This window comes from Crinia signifera, chromosome 5 (assembly GCF_055691185.1).
Source record: "Crinia signifera chromosome 5, ASM5569118v1, whole genome shotgun sequence".
Classification (NCBI taxonomy): domain Eukaryota; kingdom Metazoa; phylum Chordata; class Amphibia; order Anura; family Myobatrachidae; genus Crinia; species Crinia signifera.
This window is the reverse complement of record NC_139221.1, coordinates 202,797,188-202,820,465: the sequence shown is the minus strand read 5'-3', so window position 1 is coordinate 202,820,465 and position 23,278 is coordinate 202,797,188. Positions and strand designations below refer to the sequence as shown.

Genomic DNA, 23,278 nt, shown 5'->3' with positions numbered 1-23,278 from the left:
CTCAAAGCATACATACACCTCCCCTTTTGCAGTGTCACTGAGCCTTCCACTCTCCTCCTGCGTCCCAACACTGCCCCCTTCTGCCCCAGCACTACTGCTACTTTGCTCACCGCCGGATACCGGCACCCCGCTGCTCACCGGCACCCCACTGCTAACCGGCACCCCACTGCTAACCGGCACACTATTACTGACTGGCACACTAATGCTAGCTGGTGTGCCCGCATTCTGCGGCACCCATGCTGCCGCCGGGGACGGCCCCGCCCCCTGCCGCAAACCCACCAACCAATCTGCAAAACCACTCAATAATTCAGTAAAACCTCTACTCATTTCCCCTTGGAGGGCTAACCCTCCCCCCCCCTGACTCTGCGCTAAAGCATTAACAGACATAGAGACAGACTCACCAGGCTGCCTGGGGGCTGTGAACCCAGCAGCCGCAGGTCCAGTGTCCTGACGAACTCCAGCCAATGAGGAAGGACCAGGTATTTCTCCATCATCTGCTGACGCTGCCATCTCTCTTCTCCTGTCATCCCGACCCTCCGGTACAGCACCAGCCGGCGTGACCTCGTTGGAGGCGGAGCCAGCTGTGCGCCTCTCGCTCCGTGTACCAGGCCTGCGGTCCTCAGCCTGTACTTCTGCCCCCCCTGGCACGACTCACCCCGCGCTGGGCAGCAGCATGCCCCGCATGCCCCACCGCACCAGGTCCAGTACCACGCAATGCCGCGGAGGGTTCCGCCTGCTGGTTGGATTCCTCCCAGACCTGGTCCTGCGGGCGGAAGGTGCCCAGCCCGCAGCCTGGCCTGGAGGGTCCCTAACGGGGCTCCGTGAACGGCGCTGAACCCTGGGGGACACAGATGGGCTAAAGCGCTCCGGAGGCCTGGACCTCCGAGGCCGTGCACCCGCTGGAGCAGCCTCCTGCGTTGCTGCTCCCAGTCCCCCCAGCAGACCTGACATCTGCTGCTGCAGCCACTCAGTCCCTCTGGTGCCAGCTGCCTCCCTGAGGGCAGCAAGCGCAGCGGATAACTCCGCATCAGCCAGTCAGGGGAGCCTACCCCCAGGCTTTGCCTCCAGTCCGGCTCCTACATTACGGTGTGTTGTATAATATCAAATGGGTATTAAGAAGTTACGGCGTACCTTTAAAATATAACAGTTCATGCCCCCCCCTGCTGTCATTTAGGGTTTTTTTTGTTAAAAATCAAGATGTCGATTGGCTGGGTATGGACAAAATATCTGTTCAAATTTTTTGTGTAACAATAGGTGTGTGGGGGTGGGGAGCCTGCCTATTTTGTCAAACCCGTGCCTCACAATTTCCGATGGCAACCCTGGCGGTGCAGGAGGGATCACAGCAGGTATCGGAGATTCCTATTGAGGTCCCTCCGAATACATTTGGGGGACACTTAATATTTGCAGATAACCCTCGAAAACAAGTGTTTTCAGGGATTTAGCTGCAAATATTACATGATAACTGGGCCCCTCAGTCTTTACCATCCACGTGAACTACAATTGGGAATTGTATTCTGTGATGAGTGCAGCTGGGCACCTAGACACAGGTCTGAGATTTATATTTAATGTGAATCTGGACGGCTGTTTGCCATGTGCGGCTGTGTTGTGTGCAGCTGTAAAGTGTGTAGTGTAAAGTGTATGGAAATATTAATAAGAATATTGGAGATATCCTTGAGATAAACAGGAGAGGACAGGAGGACACCAATCTACCTTCTGATATCACCCAAACAGACTGCTATCAACATACAACAGTGAGCTAAGGACTTTGCCACCTCCAACACATTCTGAATGTACAGCCCTCAACAAGCTCCCTGTCTGCAGGTCTCTAAGACCTATGCTCATAGCCAGTACTTTCTGTTCACCCTAATATCACAAGTCATTTTTTGTCTGTATCCATTTCAGTGTGCCAAATTCCACATCAGTTCTCTCTGCACTGTATACATGGGTGCCGATTTATGTTTTTGCTGGAGAGTGCTCAAGGAGGTGTGGCCTCTTGAAAAGGGGCGTGTCATTTGGGGGAGGGTGTGGCCTTGGAAAATGCTGACCTGAACGGTCCTGAATCACAATGTACACACAATAAGCAAAAGATAATATTGCACACTGTAAATACAACACATAATAGTAACTAATACCGCCCACTGTAAGCACACATACTACACAAAGGGCAGTGTGTATACAAAAAGAACACACATTAGACAGCACACACACTGCACTCTGCCCAGCAGTTATTACTCACGAAAGCAGCAACGTTATGATGGTGCAAGGCATCGTCTTGTATGCGCGAGTGTGCATGCACCAGTTGCTGGGTCATGGTTAAGGAAAGGGGCTTACACACACTTACAATACACTACTCCTGGCATACTGTCTCGCTTATCCCAGGCAGCAGGTTTGGTGGTGCGGTTGCAAATCAGCAAGTAAATGCGTCCTGGCAGTGACACTTGGGTGCTCATAATTTTCTGGGGGGGCTCAGGCCCTTGAGCACCCACAGAATTGGCACCTATGACTGTTTATGTCCCTCTACACCTGCTTGTCACACTACTTACCCTAACTTTGTACTTATTTTATTTTCTCTATTTTAACACTATCTTTCAGAACTTCACTGTTGTACCAGAGCCATGGTTCCTCAATCCTGCGCGTTCCCTATTCACTCTGCATGCTTTCTGCCCCCTAGCAGGGTGTGTTGTGGCATGGGCCACTGTGCAAAGCTGTTAGGGGTCAAGGGTGCAGGTGGAGGGGGGAGAGGACAGGAGGAAGGACTACTTTGTCCATTCTCTTTACCTGCTGCCTCATGTCCTGACCCTTCCTGCCATGCTCATTTCTTGCCTCTGGTCTTCTTAACTGCACCTCATGTCACCTGTCTGTCTCCCCCTCCCTCTAGATTGTAAACTCCTTAGAGCAGGGCCCTCCTCCCTCCTGTTCTCACAGCACTCTTCTTGCATTTCAATTACAGCTCTTACTCATCTACAATCTATACCTGCATTTTTTCTCATTCACTTCCTTATATCTCAGCTGTATTGTGCACCAAGATTTGTGTTGTTAATTGTTCTCTGTTTTTGTTTTTCTGTCACTGTTATGTCTAGTTCTGTGTACCCTGTACTGTTATAATGTGTTCTATATGTACGGCGCTGCATACCACTTGTGGCGCCTTATAAATAAAAATATAATAATAATAATAATAATTGCCCAAAGCCTGGAAGGCAAATTCTGTACACTTATTGGTGGTCCATTTGATACAAGATAAAAATTTACCTAAAAAAAAAATTCATGTCGACTTAGACATGCCAACCTTTTCACAGTCATCCTTTTGAACCACACCCTCTTAAACCTCATGGACATCATGGTTAAATGAGTTTTTACTTTTTACCCGCAATACCACTCATCAATAAATTCACTGGTTTAGAGAAGAGATGTGCGGCGGCCACTTTTTCGGGTTTTGGTTTTGGATCTGGATCTCCCTTCGTGTTTTGGATCTGGATTGGTTTTGGCAAAACCACCCTTGTGGGTTTTGGTTTTGGATCTGGATTTTTATGAAAAAATGCTAAAAATTGCTAAAATAACAGAATTTGGGCCTGTTTTTGCCCCTAAAGTATTATTAACCTCAATAACATTAGTTTCCACTCATTTCTAGTCAATTTTGATCACTTCACAGCTCACAAAATTGTTTTCATTTACTGTAGTTGGGCCAAAAGGGTATACCGAGGTAGCTGGATGACTAAGCTAAGCGACAGCAGTGGGCATCACATACATGTGGACCTTACACTTCCAACCTGGCACATCTTGGAAGCAGAGCGGCACTGCAGGGGCAGACAGGGTGGCAGTTTAATAAACTATCCCCAAAAAAGCGAAATGCTCCAAAGAGCAAAAAATACAAAGAGGTATCGGCCTTGTCATAACTGGTGGTAGCAGCTTCAGCACTTCTATCAGGTTGCTGATCTCCCACTATTTCCTCCTCTATCATTCTCCAAAAATGTGTTTTTATTTTATTTATTTTTCTTACTTTACACTGGACACAGCCCCTTGGACACTGGCCACTGCCCATGGACACAGCCCCTGGACACTGCCCCTGGACACTGGACACAGCCCGTCACCCTGGACACAGCCCCTGGACAATGGACACAGCCTCTGGACACAGCTTCTGTACACTGGACACAGCCGTCACACTGGACACAGCCCCTGGACAATGGACACAGCCTCTGGACACAGCTCCTGTACACTAGACACAGCCGTCACACTGGACACAGCCTCTGGACACAGCCTCTGGACACCGCCCCTGGACACAGCTCCTGTACACTGGACACAGCCGTCACACTAGACACTGGACACAGCCCGTCACCCTGGACACAGCCCCTGGACAATGGACACAGCCCGTCACCGTGGACACAGCCCCTGGACACAGCCTCTGGACAATGGACACAGCCTCTGGACACCCCCCCTGGACACAGCTCCTGTACACTGGACACAGCTGTCACACTGGACACTGCCCCTGGACCTTGCCCCTGGACACTGGACACAGCCCGTCACCCTGGACACAGCCCCTGGACAATGGACACAGCCCCTGGACAATGGACACAGCCTCTGGACACCGCCCCGGGACACAGCTCCTGTACACTGGACACAGCCGTCACACTGGACACTGCCCCTGGACACAGCCCCTGGACACTGGACACAGCTCCTGTACACTGGACACAGCTCCTGTACACTGGACACAACCCCTGTACACTGGACACAACCCCTGTACACAGCCCCTGTACACTGGACACAGCCCCTGTACACTGGACACAGGCCCTGTCACACTGGACACAGGCCCTGTACACAGCCCCTGTACACTGGACACTGCCCCTGGACACAGGACACAGCTCCTGTACACTGGACACATCCCCTGTACACTGGACACAGCCCCTGTACACAGCCCCTGTACACTGGACACAGCCCCTGTATACTGGACACAGCCCCTGTACACTGGACACAGCCCCTGTACACTGGACACAAACCCTGTACACTGGACACAGACCCTGTCACACTGTACACAGGCCCTGTTACACTGGACACAAGCCCTGTCACACTGAACACAGCCCCTGTACAGCCCCTTGTACACTGGCCACTGCAGCCCCTGTACACTGGACTTGTGTACAGCAGCCCCTGCAGACCCTAATCGAGTGAGCAGCAGCAAAATAATATATTATTATTATAGCACAGCACAGAGCACAACCACCCTCTTCCCTCTCCTATGCTGGAGTAAAGATGGCGAGGCGCGCGTGCGTCTTATATAGAATCCAGATCCCGCGAGAATCCGACAGTGCGATGATGACGTTTTGCCTCGTTTTCGGTCCAGAATTTAGGTGGGAACTCCCGAGCCGGCTCGGATCCAGACTCGGATCGCGATATTCGGATCTGTCGGATCCCGGAGATCCGGACCCGCTCATCTCTAGTTTAGAGATGAAGACTATCATATAAGCAATCCTGTTCCATAATATATAACTTGCCAAGTATGATTTTGTACCCATTGTCTGTACTTGGATAGAAATATACTGTAGGTCTTGGACAGAATATAGTAGGAGACAAACAGTATAAACATGCCATCTGTAGTGCAAAGAGCTTTTTTCTATCAAAGCCCCTCTCTATCACTGATCTTAAGATGAAAATATAGTCTTCTAGACAGGAACGTCAATGTTAGGGACAATTTAAAATTCTGAGTTATTATTTCATTTTCCATTATTCTGATATTATGAGCAGGGCAGCCGAGAGGAAGGCCGGGCCCCAGTACATTTTAGGGGGCGTGGCCTAAGTGTGGGTCGGTGTGGGCACCTCCCGCACTTAGGTTACCCCCCTAAAATGTTTAGAGGAGGGTGAAAGAAAACTGTAATCTCAGCAGCAGCACACACCTACAGCATGTGCTGACAGTAGGCTCAGCATGACCTCTCATGCTGTCAGTGAGATGCTCATGCTGAGCCTGCTGTCAGCACAGCACATGCTGTAGAAGTGTGTGCTGCTGATGCTACCCAGGAGGGATGGAGGGGGAAGGAAGGGGTCAGACCAGGGCCCCTGCGGGGCCCCTCCAGCAAGCCTGGGCCCCGGTAATTAGTACCCGCCCCCCCCTCTCGGTTGCCCTGATTATGAGTAAAGGACTGTAGATGTGTTTTTGTCTGGTGAAATTGTAATGACAATAGGCTTTCTCCTGTGAATAGCTGGTTTCATCCAGACTTGAAATTGTTTCATGACATCTAAGGACCACAAAGCACAATTCAGGACACACAGTGCAAACATACAGTGTATGAGTGTATGGGCTGTAATCATGCAGTCATTAGTATTTAGAGGGGAAAATATTGTACATTTTAAAATGGGTATATGGATCATTGCGTCAACCAAATTAAGGTCAACATGCATTGGGTCGACAGGGCTGAGGTCAACAAATGAAAAATGGCTAAAGTCAACAGGGTTAAAAGGTCGACATAAGCATTAGATCGACAATGGGAAAGTAGATTATCAAAAGGTCAAATATTTTTTTTTTACTTTTTTTGTCCCAAATGTCACCGTATCGGTGCACCGTGTCCTCGCGCATTGCTTGATGCTATGCTCGGCACACTATTCTATTCTCCCTCCATGCCCTAGTGCAGGGCTGGGCAATTGAGGCCCTCCAGATGTTGATGAACTACACATCCCAGGATGCTTTGCATTCGTTTTGCAATGTGGCCATGCTGAAACTGATGCAAGGCATGCTGGGATGTGTAGTTCATCAACATCTGGAGGGCCGCAATTGCCTAGCCCTGCCCTAGTGGATGGTAGGGCATGAAACACCACCCGTCGGCACGTCAGCTGAAAAATAAAGTGAAAAAATCATATCAAAATTTTGACTGTCGTCCTTCCCATTGTCGACCTAATATTTGTGTTGTTCGTTTGACCATCTCAACCTTAGCCATGTCAACCTTTTTCATGTGTCGACTTTCAGTGGTCCACCCAATGCATGTCGACCTTAATAGTGTTGACCTAGCGACCATATACCTTTGAACCAGGGGTGGGGAACCTTTTTTGTGCCAAGGGCCGTTTGTATGGGGAAAAAATCATTCGGGAGCCATATGTAAAAATTTCTCTTACAAATTGTCCTGCTGCAGCCGCCCCACGCTCCGGTGACTGCTGCTGAATAGGGCTGACAGTCTCCGCTGCTGTTGATTAAGTCGAATCTCGTGAGAACTACCGACCTCTTGCGAGAATTCCCCTGTACTTGACTTCCGGCAAAGCCGCCGAGCAGGTAGGAGGGCCACTCAGACCGGCTACCGGGGCCGCATACGGCCCCTGGGCCTGAGGTTCCCCACCCCTGATTTAAACCATATTCAGCTTCACACAGTGCTTGGCAGTCTGGCTTTAGGTGACTGGCATCTGTAGACACTAGTGCAATTACATTATGGCCAGTATTCAATGCCTCAGATTCGCCGTTTTTTTTCAGTGAATCTGGCAATTCGCTGGGTTTACGGCGAATTTTCTGTTAGAAAAAACAATTCTCCCTATTCAATGGACGCAATTCGCCACAAATGAACAGCGAATGTCTGCCGATTCGCCGTAAATTATTCTCCACAATTCGCCTGTGATTTTCAATGGGGTTTTTAGTGGAATTCGCCGACAGTGTATTCAATGCTCAAATGGAGAACTGCTTTCTCCACTGATTTTCGCCATGATTCTCCGTTTAGCATTCGGCAGCTTTTTTAGGTGAACTGTAATGTGATCTTTTAAATTAAAGCGTTTTTAATTTTTTTTTTTGTGTTCAAAAATCAGAATATTTTTCCTATGAAGGGGCATGCTATTTTTATTCATATACGTGCAGCACATGAATATATTTTTTATATATATTTTTTTTTTTTAAACAATATTTTTTTTTTTTTTTTTTACACATTCGCCAGCAGGGGGCCGGGAGCCGGAGCCGCTCATTAATATTCATATATTCACTGCACACTGATCCCGATGATCGGGACCAGTGAGTGCAGCGGCTCTGACCCCAGCAGCACCCTGCAGCCCTGGGGGTGAGGTGAGGGGCGGGAGGTGAGGGGACGGGACGGGACGGGACGGGAGGGGGGAGAGATATGCGGGGGACAAGGACCAGCAGCAGCAGCAGCCCGAATCTTTTGCAGATAGCAGCCACTGCTGCTTTCAGTGAGCAGAGGCGGGGGAGCTGTGCGTACTGTAGTGCTCTCCCGCCCTCCGCCATGCCACATTCGCCCGCCCCGTCCGCCATGGCACTTTCCCCCCCTGCTGCTGAGATTCTCCAGCGGGGGGCTCACTGATGTCGCAGGGAGCCCCCGCACAGCCTCAGAACAGGGACGCAGCAGCAGGCCTGTAGCTCCGGCAGCCACAGCACGGTGATGTCAGCGCTGGGGCTGCCGGAGACGGAGGATTGCTGCTGCGGGCTGTGCGGGGGCGGAGGGACGGGACACGGGGATTCGCCACTAGACATATTCGCTTACATTCGACGTCAGGGGCAGCGAGCCCCTGACGCATTGAATAGTGTGGGCTGGGGGAGGCTCACGAATTAAAGAGCAGCGATATTTCCTGGCGAGCGCACAGCGAATCCAAAACAGGATTCGCTACCTTGCGCTCGCCAGAGCATTGAATACCCCTATATATGTTATGACTATATGTACCTGTAATAATAATGTCCCCATTACAATAATGGGGACTGAGATCAATAGCTGGGATGTGTATCTATGGATAAAGGGCACCTTAAATCATTCCAGGTACATTATCCTAGTACTGAACTGATGTAAAAATAGACCACCTCAAAGTATACTGCTAGTGAGACTTTCTATTTCCAACACTGACCACAATGTCAGCAGTCTCTGCGTGAACACATATAATAGTACTTGCTTTTTCTATAATGAGCTTTTACACTATAATGAAGTTTGGAAGCCAAGGGATAAGTGGAGTAGTGGGTCTGCCAACCAGTCAAGTGGCTGCCTCAGACTGCTGAGCATACTGACAACATTGTAGGCAATTAGGCAAGGAGGTGTAGAACTAATACAAATAGAAGCAATGTTTGAAGGTCTGGGTAAGATTAATAACAGGTGAAGAAATCCTTTAAGGCGAGAGTAGCCGTCACATTTGGCAGACGTAGACCTGTGTATAAATAAATATCATTATTTCGTCTTTTAATAGAATATATTAAATACATTTTGATGACAGGTTTAGATCAAATGTATTTTCTCTGGAAGGGTGAGAACATATGCACTTCCACTGTTGTTACTGTGCTACATTGTAGCTATTTATATTTCCAAGCATTTTAAATACAGTGGCACCAAATTACTGTTATTACTGCTGTATCATCAGCATGGAAGTTTCTAATGAAAATACAAATCAATCAAAGGGAAGGCGTGATGCAAATCTATCTAAAAGGATTCAATTATAGATCCAGATTAAATTCAATGCTTTATAAATCAATCAAATTAATCAATGCCAGCCCCCTTATTTTTAGAGTAGAATATTGATGTGTGTATAGCGTATGAGTGCCTGTATAAAATAAATGCTTCCACACACCAGCAATGATCAGAAGTAACAAACTAAAAGGCGGAAAACTATCTTTAACACTTAGTGGACTTTAACCACTGGCTAATATTTGTGTCTACAAACCGCTCAGAAATTGTCAGGTTATTTAAAAAATGTATTAGGTGAAACATATCTATTTAAAGTTATTCAACAGGATTTTATTTAAAAAAAATGTAAATGCAGTAAAAACATTTTAATTTTTATGGTATACTGTAATAATGGCCATTGACAGCAGTACCATCGATGGGTGATGGTTTTATCCATCGTTTAATCCATTCAACAATTTATACTTTATGCATATGCAGGGCCGGTGCTAGGGTGTCCAGCGCCCTCCTGCAAACCATACATTTTGCGCCCTTTCACATTGCCATTGCAACAAGCTGCAGCCCGATTGTGGGAGTGTATGCAACATGCGATCCTATGGAGGATCTCGGGTGCATGTACATGTATGCACCATCTCAGTGCTGTGTCCTCAAAATGTTGCAGGCACTAAAGGTGCCCATACACGCTGCGAGAATCGCATACGTTATGGGCTAGACCGCATCGCACAGCATGCATGCAATGTGTGTGTGATGCAATCCGAAAGCAGTACAAAAAGTATGTGCAGCACTCGTGACTGAGATGGAAAGGAGGGGAGAGAAGGAGGAGATGGAAGAAGAGGGGAGGAGATAGAGGGGGCAGAGTGTTGAGGACTGGCAGCGGCACTGGCACAGCACACTGAGAAGAGGGAAGGAAGGGGAGGCGGCGCTGCTGCCTGTTCTTCATTTGATTGACAGCTGACACGCGCTGGGAGCAATGGGTAGGGGGTGGATCCGGACATGACATGTCCTCCAGGCATTCATAGACAGCGCTACATGCCTCAGCGCAAGTGTCACGGACATTTGCGCTGTCTGACAGCAGGCAGCAGTATGGAGATGCTGAGCAGCTCCCTGCGCGATGCAGGGAGCTGCTCAGCATCTCCATACTGCCGCCCGCTGTCAGACAGGCGCTGCGGGCATCGTGCAGGAGGCAGTGACAGTGAGGGCTGAGGCAGCTTTAGCAGAGCAGGGAGGGAGACAGCGCCTTTTCAGCATGGCGCCTCCCTGCTTTGCAGGAGCTGCTGAGTGGGTAGCGCCGGCCCTGTGCATATGTACAGATGACGGTCATCATGGCTGTGCTGCTGATGTTTACTTAGCATGTTGAATCCTGCCACCAATGCTTCGGCTTGATGTAAAACCACTTATCATTGATTCCGATCCACAGAATAATTAGTAAGTACCAATAACAGTGGCGGATCCAGGGGGAGTACGTGGGCCCGAGACCCTCTCTCGTTAATAGCAGTTTCAAAAGGCAGCAGCAGTAGCCATCAGCTTCTTTCAGTCTCCATTCAATAAAAGCCACTAGCACATGCAACGCTACACACAGAGCGAGGAAAAGTACTTATAGTGCAGAAATGTGGCCCACACTTGGCAGCAGGACTATTAAGAGTCAAACTGACTCTTTAAATGCTGCTTATCTGGGGTCAGAGGATGGGAAAGAGGTGCGGTGGACAATGGTGACAGAAGTTCAGTGAGGACTGTCTGACATTTGCTGACCTGATTGCCAAGATTTGGAGTAGGATGGAGAAAGGAGGAACAAACAAAGAGGGTCCAGGAGGAGCAAAGAGGTGAAGCCACAAGCATTGTGGCATTTGTGGTGTGAGATCTGCAGCCTGTCCTTCACTGAGGGGTAGATGCACGAAGCAGTGATAAGGGAGGAGCAGTGATAAAGTGCCTGGTACTTTATCACCAGCCAATCATCTCCTGACTGTTAAGTAACAGGCTGGGTTTAAAAAGGACAGTTAGGAGCTGATTGGTCAGTGATAAAGTACCAGGCACTTTATCACTTCTCCTCCCTTATCACTGTTTCATACATCTACCCCTCAGTAAGTAATGAGGAACTCTTACCACTTTAAAAATGTAAATGTAAATCTTGGGTACTTTGTACATACTGTATATCTATGTACTATATTGGCTGCAGTCCACTGCGCTCACTGATGCCGCCCGCAGTCCATTGTGCTCAGTGATGCTGTCTGTAATATATGTTGTTTCATTTAGGTAAAGGGTGAATGCTGTTCACTAAGATGGGAGTTGCCGTAATGAGAAAGTCTGAGACCGAAACCACCTACTGTAGCATACTTATGTTCAGAACAGTACCTTATCCCACATTCCTTTAATCAGTTAAATAATATTTCTGTGAACACTCATTTAAATGGAATATCCTTTGCATAGATTCTACTTTCTTTCATTGATTTAAACTTGTGTAAAACACACCTAGCAATGGATCACCTTCCTTCACATGGTCAGTTTATTAGTGCTTCAAAACACTACACTATTTCTAATATGATTGCTCGTATTTCTTTGTACCAAAGGTTCAATCTTACAGTATGTACACTTCTCTTCCAAGCGGGTCATAATCATTATTCAAGTTAAGTAGATAAACATTCAATTTAATTTATCATGATAGGCAGTCACTTATGGCTTTCATCAAAAATCTCTCATCTGGGTTGTCTTCAATGACCATCTGTTCTTCCTATTCACATTACTTCACACAGTGTGCAGCCATGAAGATTCTTATTTAATCTAGATCACATTGTTTATTCTTGCTCACTGTCATAATCATACATAAAAAGTAGGTATGTCATTTTCTTTCAGGGGAATCTTATTGGGCAATGCCTAACACAATCTTCAAAACTATTTATTTAATCTTTAACTGTATATTTTCCTCTTACATTCATATTTTTCATTCTTATTCATTTCTAACATTCATTTTAGTCATAGTGCACGTCTGTTTTTTCAACCAACAAATGTTATCTCTTAATTATATAAGTTGTACTTCATTACATAAAAAAAGTGAATTACAGTTCAAGACAACGTAGGACAAGTACAGGGTATATAAACGAATCGGTACTTGTTTCCTAGCACGGCGCCCACGATTTTCAATCGTATGGCATCTTATGCATTGTATCGCTTCGCATTCCATATAGCCACATGCGATGCGATTTTGCCCCCCCTATAGGATTTTTAATTGTATAAAGGGTGCTTACAATGTTACAATGTTAACTGTACCCCCACGCCACCCCCACTATGAACCCCAACCCGAAGCGTGGCGAGCGCAGCAAGCCCGTGAGGGGCGGCGGTACACGTCCTCCGACCTTTTCATACACCCACTATCCACGTCGGCTTGGAGTTGATTCTAGATAGTGTGGCAAGCGCAGAGAGCCACTTGGCCCGAAGTGTGGCGAGCGCAGCGAGCCCCGCGAGGGGACGCGTATTACTTTACATGTATTCCATGTCTACTCGCCACGCTTCGGGCTCGGTGGCTCGCTGCGCTTGCCACACTATCTAAGTTCAACTCCACGCCGACGTGGATAGTGGGGGTATGAAAAGGTCGGAGGACGAGTACCGCCGCCCCTTGCGGGCTTGCTGCGCTCCCCACGCTTCAGGTTGGCGTTGATACTGGGGGTGGCGTTGGGGTGCTTTTAACATTGTAAGCACCCATTATGGTGCTTATACAATTAATAATCTTATAGGGGGGCCATTTAACATAGAAAACACCAATTAGGGTGCTTATACAATTTAAAATTGTATACCATTGTATATGGCATTCAATGGCATTCAATGCGATGGTATACGATTTTAAATTGTATAACATCGGGTGCCATCGCGTAACATCGCATTGCATCGCATACCATTGTAAGACAAGTACCAACTAAACAGCAAACAACACTCATTGAAGTATCAGGGTGGCAGAAAACCAAGGGATTAGATGCCTATCGAAGGGAGTGTGGACGGAGTAGAAGTTCATTTAAGTAAAGGGGTGTACACAGGGAGAACTTTTAACAGGAGATTTTGACTAGATAGTCAAAATCTCCTAGAACACGGGTGTCAAACACTAGGCCCGCGGGCCAAATCCGGCCCGCCAGACCTCGTCATGTGGCCCGCGCGAGGAGATAGCACGCAGGGGCAGTGTGTCTAAAACAGGAATGCTGCGGGCCGCGTCCACGTCCGCGGCCGCCTTACCTGTTCCTCCACTGTCGGCGGCCATGTTCCTGTAGGCACATATGTATGCGGCTACAGAAACATGGCCGCCGGCCTCCACGGCTACGTGGAGGAGGGCCCGGCCGCCTGTTCCCTCTGATGCCCGGCAGTGACAGACACTGGGTGGGGACGTCATGACGATGACGCCGCCCGCCCATGCGTCTGTAGAGAAGTAGGAGCAGGCAGGGAAGCTAGACCGGGAGTCGGGGACAGTGTGGCCGCAGCAAGCAGTGAAGAAAAGCTGGAAGCCGCAGCAGCTGCAGGACAGACAGAGAAACAGTAAGTGAGGATGAGGATCACACTCACAATAAAAAAAATATATATCTGCTGTTTCCTGAGGTGTCCCTGTGTATAATAATAATAATGCCATGACTCCTGTATAATCATTTATGTGTCATGGCATTACTTTTATTATATTATACAGGGGGAGCAGTCTGTGGTGTCATGGCATTATTATTATACAGGGGGAGCAGCCTGTGGTGTCATGGCATTAATTTTATATTATACAGGGGGAGCAGCCTGTGGTGTCATGGCATTATAATTATACAGGGGGACCTACAGATACAACCGGCCCTTTGAGGGTGACCAAACTGCTGATGCGGCCCCCCATGAATTTGAGTTTGACACCCCTGTCCTAGAAGGTTAGCCAAAATCTCCCTATTTTATTCCTGCTCAGTCAATATTGTCTAGCAGAAAATGCTTAGCATAGATTGACTGTGCAGGCATGAAAATTTGGACTAGATCATAGACTATCATTGCTTAGACAAAATCGCTTAATCAAAATCTCCAGTGCATCTAGCAAAAATCTCTCCCAAAATTGCTTAGTCAAAATTGTCCATTAGTCAAAATCTCCCCGTGTATACACCCCTTTAGAGCTTGAAAAGCACATGAGGAGGGCCCAGTTTATGAGAGCTTACATTCTAAAGGGGAGGGGAAGACAGACAGTGGTGACATGGATGCGGTAGACAGTGAGCATGGGACAGAGGGCTAGGATGAGAGTTGGCTGAGGTTGGTGGGTCTTGAGAGCCCATTTGAAGTTTTGTAGAGAGGTAGAGAGTCTAATGGCTAGAAGTAAAAAAGGGAGGGAAATCTTGGAGGTACAGTAAGAGTGGGGGGAGGTACTCAGAAGGTAGGAGTAGTGGTGTACAATCAGAAGACCAAATAGGACAGGCGGTAGTGTAAAGGGAGATAAGGTCAGAGATGTAAATAAGAGCTTTGGGTACTTGTGTATTATCACGGCGCCCGATTTCATCTAAATCGCATCTGATATCACATCCGATTTATCGGCCGATTTTCTGCCGTTTTTTTGGCCGATTTGATCTGCGATGAGATTTTGTGGCCGATTTGCGGCCGATTGTCGGCCGATTTTTTGCCGATTTTCGTCCATTTCCTGCTGATTTGCATGTTATTCCATCCTTGCACACCCCCAGGTACTATGCGATGGTATGCGATGTGATTTTCGGGAAAATGCCCATGATTGTACAATTAAATATCGCATAGCAACGCATGCCAGCAAGTGGCATGCGATGCGATGTGATTCGCAATGTTAAATGCACCCACATTGTTAACGCCACCCCCACTATCAACGCCAACCCAAAGCGTGGCGAGCGCAGCGAGCCCGCGAGGGGCGGCGGTACGCGTCCTCCGACCTTTTCATACCACCACTATCCACGTCGGTGTGGAGTAGATTTTAGATAGTGTGGCGAGCGCAGCGAGCCACCGAGCCCGAAGCGTGGCGAGGGGATGCGGATTACTTTACATGTATTCCGCGTGCGCTCACCACGCTTCGGGCTCGGTGGCTCGCTGCGCTCGCCACACTATCTAAAATGAACTCCACGCCGACGTGGATAGTGGGGGTATGAAAAGGTCGGAGGACGCGTAACGGCGTTGATAGTGGGGGTGGCGTTAACAATGGCGGTGCATTTAACATTGTAAGCACCCATCAGGGTGATTGTACAATTACAAATCAAATCGCTTCACATGCATCGCATGGCATGCATCACATGCCACTATATTGCATGCGATGCACTACGATGGAAATCGCGGGTATGCAAGGTGTGCAATGATGGAACAGCATGCAAATCGGCCGGAAAAAGTGAAAAATCGGTTGGAAATCGGCCGAAAATCGGCCGCAAAATCGCAACAGATTTTTCCATGCGATTTGCTGCTGATTTGCAGCTGATTTTCGGCCGATTTCGTGGGCGCCGTGATAATACACAAGTACCGAGCTTTGTAAGTAAGTGTAAAGGCCCCCATACACTACGTCGACTTGTCCTAAGGACAAGTCGGCCTAATGTCGGCCCCGACTTCCCCTGAGCTCCCCCGGCAGCTCCTGATATGATTTGGTCGATTTATCACATGTAAATCCGGGGGGAGCTGTGGGAGAGCAGGGTCTGGGGGAGCTTGCAGGCGAGGGGGGCGTCAGGGTCCGTCCGGGGGAGCGGGGACCAGAGACCGGAGAGCAGGGTCCGGTCCATGTGTGATGAGAGAGGGTAGTCACCTAGCGGCAGGAGAGGTGGCGGGGAGCGGGGTCCAGCTGCAGGAGGGGAGCACGTCCAGCTGAGACTAGGTAGCGGCAGCTGCAGGCGGGGAGCATGGAGCGCACGGCGCATAACAGAGTCCAGGTAGCGGCGAGCTGGAGAATAGGAAACATCCTATTCAAAAGACTGGGCGGGCAGGGCGGACGCTGATTGGCTGAGCTCTCGTCCAATCAGCGTCCGCCCAATCTTTTGAATAGGATGTTTCCTATTCTCCCACTCGCCGCTACCCGGACTCTGTTATTATGCGCCGTGCGCTCCGTGCTCCCCGCCTGCAGCTGCCGCTACCTAGTCTCCAGTCCACACACTAGCTCACTACCCCTCCTGCAGCTGGACCGGACCCCACTCCCCGCCACCTCTCCTGCCGCTAGGTGACTACCCTCTCTCATCACACATGGACCGGACCCTACTCTCCGGTCCACATGCCCACAGACCAGCTCAATGCCGGCTGCACATAAGATTTATCTTATGTGCAGACCGTCCGACATCCAGATCTGATCCGATGCGCACGGGACCGCGCATCGGATCAGATTGGATGTCATACCCTACACGATTTGGGCAATTTCACCCGATTTCTCAGCCCAATCCTCCAGAATCAGGTGAAATCGGGCGCAAATCGTGTAGTGTATGGGGGCCTTTAGAAGCTTGAATTGGATGCTGTAAGGGAAGGGGAGCCAGTGAAGGGCTTATAAGAGAGGGGAGGTAGACAGAAGATAAGTTGGATAGCAGTATTGAGGATATATTGAGGAGAGAGGCTGTAGTTAGGGATTCCAGATAATAGCTTATTACAGTAGTCCAGCCTGGCAATGACCAGGGAGTATAAGGGTTTAATGGCATCCTGGGTGATAAAGGGTCTGATCCTGGAAATATTTTTGAGATAAAAGTTATCAGTTTGTGAGAGGTACTGAATGCTTGGTTTGAAGGAGAAGGAGGGGTCAAGGCTCACTCCAAAACAATTAGGATCTAGAGAAGATAGATTTCAATTGTCTTTATCATGTATTTTGGCAGTCTGAGTCATGGCCGTGACAAGACGCACTTAACGGTAAATGGCAGTTGTGTGGTAGACATGATGAGTGTGGCTACATCTGTACATAGAATAGAGTTGAAACTGCATTCATGGACAGAAAGGGAACAGAGGGAGGGAATGTAAGCACAGCACAGAAAGAAATGGATAGAAGGACTTGTTGGGAGTACGGGGAGACATTAATATTGTTTGACAGCCTTACAACCTCATTGTGAAGCCTCATTGTTTGAGATATAATGGGATCATACACAACTAAATGCCTGATTCGGACCTGTTCTCTAGGCTGCGTATTTTTGTATGCCTTGTAAACAGGTCAGCACCGCCGCGCTGAATGCCCCTCCTGGCTGCCCGTGCCACCAGCATCCTCTCGCTAGCATGAGAGAGGACATGTAAGATAACACATGCCCTTGCACGTGGCCATGGGGGAGAGAAATCATACGATGGTGGCTGACCATCAAATGATTTCTCTCCTTTGGTAATAAAAGTCAGTTAAAGCTGACTTCTATTCCTGCCGCATATCACAGAGAAGGAGGTGGGCACTGACATCATGTGATTCTAGGGGAACGCCCAGTGTTTTCATGGGGATGCCCATAAAACACTGGGCATTCCCCTGCAGTCAGTCCCTGCCCGTCCCTCCCCTGCCCGTGCAAAGGCCTCGGAGAGTGTGATACTCGCACATGAGCAGACCCCCCACCATCGAAAACAGGGCCGAATTCGGAGCCGTATGAACAGGTCTGAATCGGCCCCTAAATTTGTCCAGCCATTGGTTGCAATAGCACAGGTGAGTGCATTTAAAATGTAAAAGTAACTGTTTTTTTCTGTATCAGGATTTGATCTCAGTAAGAGGTAATACAAACGCCAACAGAGAAGAGAATTCAATGGTGAACTAGGCCGCAGCCTTTCTACATTTTTGGACTACCCATCCATTTCGGTTCAGTGTGCCCTTTTCCCTCCCACTACCACTTATATTTTTTAGATGATTGATTTGCCAGTGGAAGCTGTTTTCGTATTGAGCGGCAAGCACTTCCCAAATCAACAATTTATATTAAATCAGACATTTGGTGGACTATTGACATTGTGCAAAAATTGCACCCTATGATTAATATTGGAATTTATTTACCATCTAGATAAGTCAAACTGACGTAACCTATATTATAATACTTTTTATTATTTTTCATTCATTTAAATATATATATATATATATATATATATATATATATATATATATATATATATATATATGCGATTAATGTCTAAAATTTTTCCTTTTTAAACCATTTGGTGGCCACCTCAAAAAAAATTATTTTTATACTATGTTTATTATATACAAAATAAATGTTTTTATCATCATATTTTTGCATGTCCTTCAGCCTAAGGTATGTAAACCAAATTAGCGCAGTGCTTCCAGTGTGTCTAGATCGTTCAGTGGCACATCGCTGTGCAGCGATGTGTACTGAGCAATCTCAGCATTCTGAGCGATCTAGCTTCACTCAGACTGCCCATTTCCGCGAGCAGCGATATCGCCGGGAGATGTATAACCAGCCTTCTGGATAAATCTAGTCAGGTCCCTGAGCAAGAGACTGCACATCTCCCGTGTTTTGTGTAGTGGACGGTAGCGATGTTTAATCGCTATGCTTAATCTCTGGAGTGATCTGGATTCCGGGAAGCTCAAGGGGAATCTCTCTTGCTGAATCTCCCATGCTAAATCTCGCACAACCTCTATGGGCAGTATTCAATGAAAAAAATTTGCCGTGCATGGCGAGAGATTTTTTCTCTCGCCATGCACTCGCCCTGTTCCGGAGGGCTCGCTGCCACTCCTGCTCCCTCTATTCAATGTGGTTAAGACTCGCCGCCACTCGCGGCGAGTCTTAACCCCTGCAGCGGACGAGTGTCCGCGGCAGGGAGCTGGCAGGGAGCCGTGGGACGGTGGCAGCCAGGGAGATTAAAGTCTCCCTGGCTGCCCCAGAACATATGTGGAGGGGAGGTGGGCTCCCCGGGACCCAGGCAGCACAAGCTGCCCCCCCCCTATAGCCAGCGGGGGACCCAGTATTCACTGCACCCGATCGTGAATATGTAATGATCGGATGCAGTGAATATATGAATATCTAATGAGCGGCTCGAGAGCTCCGGCCCCCTGCTGGCTGCTCTGTGTAAAAAAAAAAAAAAAAAAATTGAAAAATATTTTTTTAAAAATTAAATATATATTCATGTGCTATAAGCACATGAATAAAAATAACATGCCCCTTCACAGAAAAAAAATCCTGATTTTTTTACACCAAAAAACAAAACAAAAAACCTTTTAGTTTAAAAGTTCACATTCCAGCTCTCCATGAAAAGATGGAGAATTCCACACGGAGAGAGACGGCGAAAATCACTTAGAAAGACGGCGAATATTTCACATTGAATAGGGTTGCTCGCTTTTGGAGAGCAAAATGCTCCGTCCAAGGCGAAAAAAGCACAAATTTGCCATAAAACAGGGCGAATTTTTCTCATTGAATACTGCCCTATGTGTGTAGGCTCCATAAGATTTAGGTAAAGTCTACATTTAGAGAAAAATATGCCTATTGTTAATGTTATACGGTAGGATAGCCCTCATTTTTTTTAGAGATAACTACAATTTTTCCTCTGGTGGAGTACTGCATCGTATCATATTAATCAAGAAGGGAGAGAGCACCTAAGCAAACAAATGTCTGCTGGTCTTACTTCACATTGGGAAATATTGTTTTAATAATATAGATGCTTAGAGTACTATGGTCAGCTTGACAACAGTTGCCTGTTGTATTGGGAATACAGACGTAGAAAAGCAAGATATAGACAAATACTGGTATTACCTTGTTTGGATGTGGAAGTTGTTCGTAGTGCCAGTGTGTTCATAGTCGTGGACAGCAGCTGCAAAAATCATTGCAAATATCTCCAGTTCTGTTAGCCAGTGCTACAAAAGCAAAATCAGATGATTGAAATAATCTTATTTGCTACTATTGTCAAATATCCAAGTATGTAATATTCTCTTTCATTCATTAAAGTCTATTGGTAAAATGAATTATCTGTAAAAATTACCGTCAAACATTCTTATTCCGTTTTGGAGTAAACAAGTCAACGTATAAGAGTAAATCTACTAAAACTTCTAAAAATAAAAGAAGGTGATGTTGCCTATAGCAACCAATCAGACTCCATGTATCACTTCTCTATTGCATCCAGGAAAATGATAGACTGAATCTGATTGCTATGGGCAACATCACCTCTTTAGTTTATTAGAAGTTTTAGTAAATTTACAACATATAGGCCCTGATTCGGAACTGTTCGCTAGGATGTGTATACTCTTAGCTTAGTGAACATCTGCCCCTCTGTATACAAAGCATTGGAGAGATTTCAATTGTAAGTAGATAAAGTACCAGCAGACCAGTCCTGAACTGTCATGTGAACAAAATGACAGTTGGGAGCTAGTTGGTTGGTAATTTATCTATCTACAATTTATCTCTCACTAAGAGGCAGTTTTATTAAGCTCAGTGAAGTGATAAATTGTCTGTTTTTTTTTATCACCGGCCAATCAGCGCTTACCTGTCATTTTTCAAACCAAGCCTGTAACTTAACAGGTAGGAGCTGATTGGCCGGTGATAAAAAGCAGACACTTTATCACTTCACCAAGCTTAAAAAATCTGCACCTAAGTGCCAAATGCACCAAGCTTTAGTAATAAAGTGAAGAGTGATAAATAACCAGCCAGCTGGTTATTTTAAAACCCAGGCTGGGTTTTGAAAATGAGTATTAGGAGCTGATTGGCTGATTTTTTGTCACTCTCCACTTTATCATTTTTTGAAGCTTGGTGCATCTGGCCCTAAGTCTTAGTACATAGACACCTAAGTTATGGTCTGTCCTACAGACCTTGGTAAGCAACCACCACAAGGGATCACCAATGCTCTATGCAGTACAGTATATGGCAGTCAATGATAATGTCTGTACAGATGGAGCGCCTCTAAACCTTGCCCGGGGATCGCCAGCATGCCTGCACTGGCGATCACCGGCGCAGAGGCGCTCCATCTGACTGGGACGCATGCGTGTCCCAGGTTCAGGACAGCGCCGTGGTGGCATCCTGCCTGTCTTCTCTTCAGGGAGACGTGCAGGGATAGGGGGGACGATGTGGCAGCGAGGGGAACCAGGGAGGCGGTGGGGGAGGTGGCGGGCAGCGGAGAAAGCTCCATAGCCACGGGGTGCACGCGCCCGTGGCAAGAGCCGACCGCTGGCGGGGGCTGGTGATAGAATCGCCAGCCCCTGCAAGAAAGAGGCCGGCTCCATCTGTATAATAAGGTGGTCAAGTATGTAGAGGATGACTAACTAAATTTTATACACTGGGATGGATGGGAGTGTTGTGATGAGGCTTTGCCCTGGTGACAGAAAAGGTCATCTTAACATAGTAAAATAGCTCACAGAGTAAACCCGATTGGAAGTATTGTAGTGGGGATAGCACCCTACACTGAATTATGAAATAGCAACTTAAAGGTCAAGACTTCAACTCTGATGATGAGGTTAAAGCTGCCTTGTCCTGATGTCAACAACAACCACCAGCTTTCTTCTCTGAAAGAGTGCTCAACTCGTCAAGCGTTGGTGCACATACTGTATGTGGAAAGGGATGGGGACTACTTTGAAAAGTGAATTGGGCATTACATAGAGCAGGGGTGGCCAAACCTGTCCTCAAGATCTACCAACAGTTCATTTTTTTAGGCAACCTGTGGACCTATAGTAGGAATGAATGCAGCATGTTTGAAAATGTGGCAGTTAGTAATGACTACATCTGTGCACCAGCTAGGGGATTTGGAAAATGTGGACTGTTGGTTGATCTCGAGGACCGGTTTGGCCACCCCTGACACAGAGTTATCATGTACAAAAAAGGGTTCAAATCTGTTCACAAATAAAAAAAAAATTATAGCCATGGAGGCATTACTTTTCAATCCAGCCTCGTATTATAATTTTTAATACATTTGTTTATAATTGGATATATGCAGTATGAAAATGGTGCCCTACTTGAGGCATGCTTGCATTAATGTACTAAAACATGTTGCTTTATATAAAGGGAATACCTTTTTTACTTTTTAAAAGTACATGTTAAATATACTTTATCATCATTCTTCCTTTAGCTACTTTGAAATTAAATAAAAAACATAGAAATACAATCAGATCAATATGTACTAGGTAGGAGAACTTGGTATGAAGAAACCTGCTTTAGTGATTTACTTGGTGAATAACCATGGAATACATTATAACAAAAAAACTTTTATTTTTATTTTTTATTAACCTGCTAAAGCAAGGGTTGGCATTATTGATTATGTCAAATGCTAGACTTGGGTATCATCCCATGCATTAACACAATTAACGACCACAGATCAGATTGCTATGGGAATAAGTGCCAAGAAAATTCTACGCCAGCACAGCTGGAAGGGGTTCACAACTTGCTTTTATGGATTTTATGGATATTAAAGGATGTTTTGCCTAACCTACAGCACTTTGAGCTTTCCATGATTTAACATGGTGTTAAATTTAAACATTTTATATTTTTCCTTGCACATTTTCCTTTTATTATTCCACAGGTATATCCACAACCGGACTTTTATGGCCTCATGACTGCACTTGTGTGACATTTAGACAATACAATATTTTTGTAAATGTCCATTTCTGTATATGTTAGGAATTCTTGTACTTGTTTACACGAATGTCCTATCCTCTAGAGCAGGGGTCCTCAAACTATTTTGCTCTGGGACCCCATTAGACAATAAAAATAATTACAGGACCCCAGCAAGTTACTGCAGAAGGTCATCACATCACATGTGTAGTCAGCAGACAGAACATACATGGCAGCATTGTGGAGGCACAAAATGATAGGAGGAGTCTAAAATAACAGACCATTCAACAGATCTTTCAGATTACTTGAATCACTGACTGAGATTAGAAAAGTCATCAGCCTGATGGTCAGCAAAAAGGGTCGTGACCCCATGCTGAGAAGGTCGGGACCCACTTTGGGGTCAGGAGCCACAGTTTGAGAACCCCTACTCTAGTAACACCAAATAGCTCTTATACAGTAAGCTAATCACAGACACTGGAATTTAGCCATGCCAAAACACCAATTGTCACTACCTAGTAC

The 23,278-nt window shown here is 46.7% G+C and overlaps 1 protein-coding gene across 5 annotated transcripts in view; it reads right to left on the bottom strand.

Annotated features, from left to right (window-relative positions):
• The window catches only part of PDE1C (phosphodiesterase 1C), a 790,350-nt gene that overhangs the window by 122,971 nt on the left and 644,101 nt on the right, over positions 1-23,278 (bottom strand). For all 5 annotated transcript variants that reach the window (XM_083188441.1, XM_083188444.1, XM_083188443.1 and 2 more), the window contains one exon: positions 19,979-20,079. In XM_083188441.1, the coding sequence (XP_083044567.1) occupies positions 19,979-20,079 (101 nt within the window). The remainder of the gene's footprint in view (positions 1-19,978; positions 20,080-23,278) is intronic.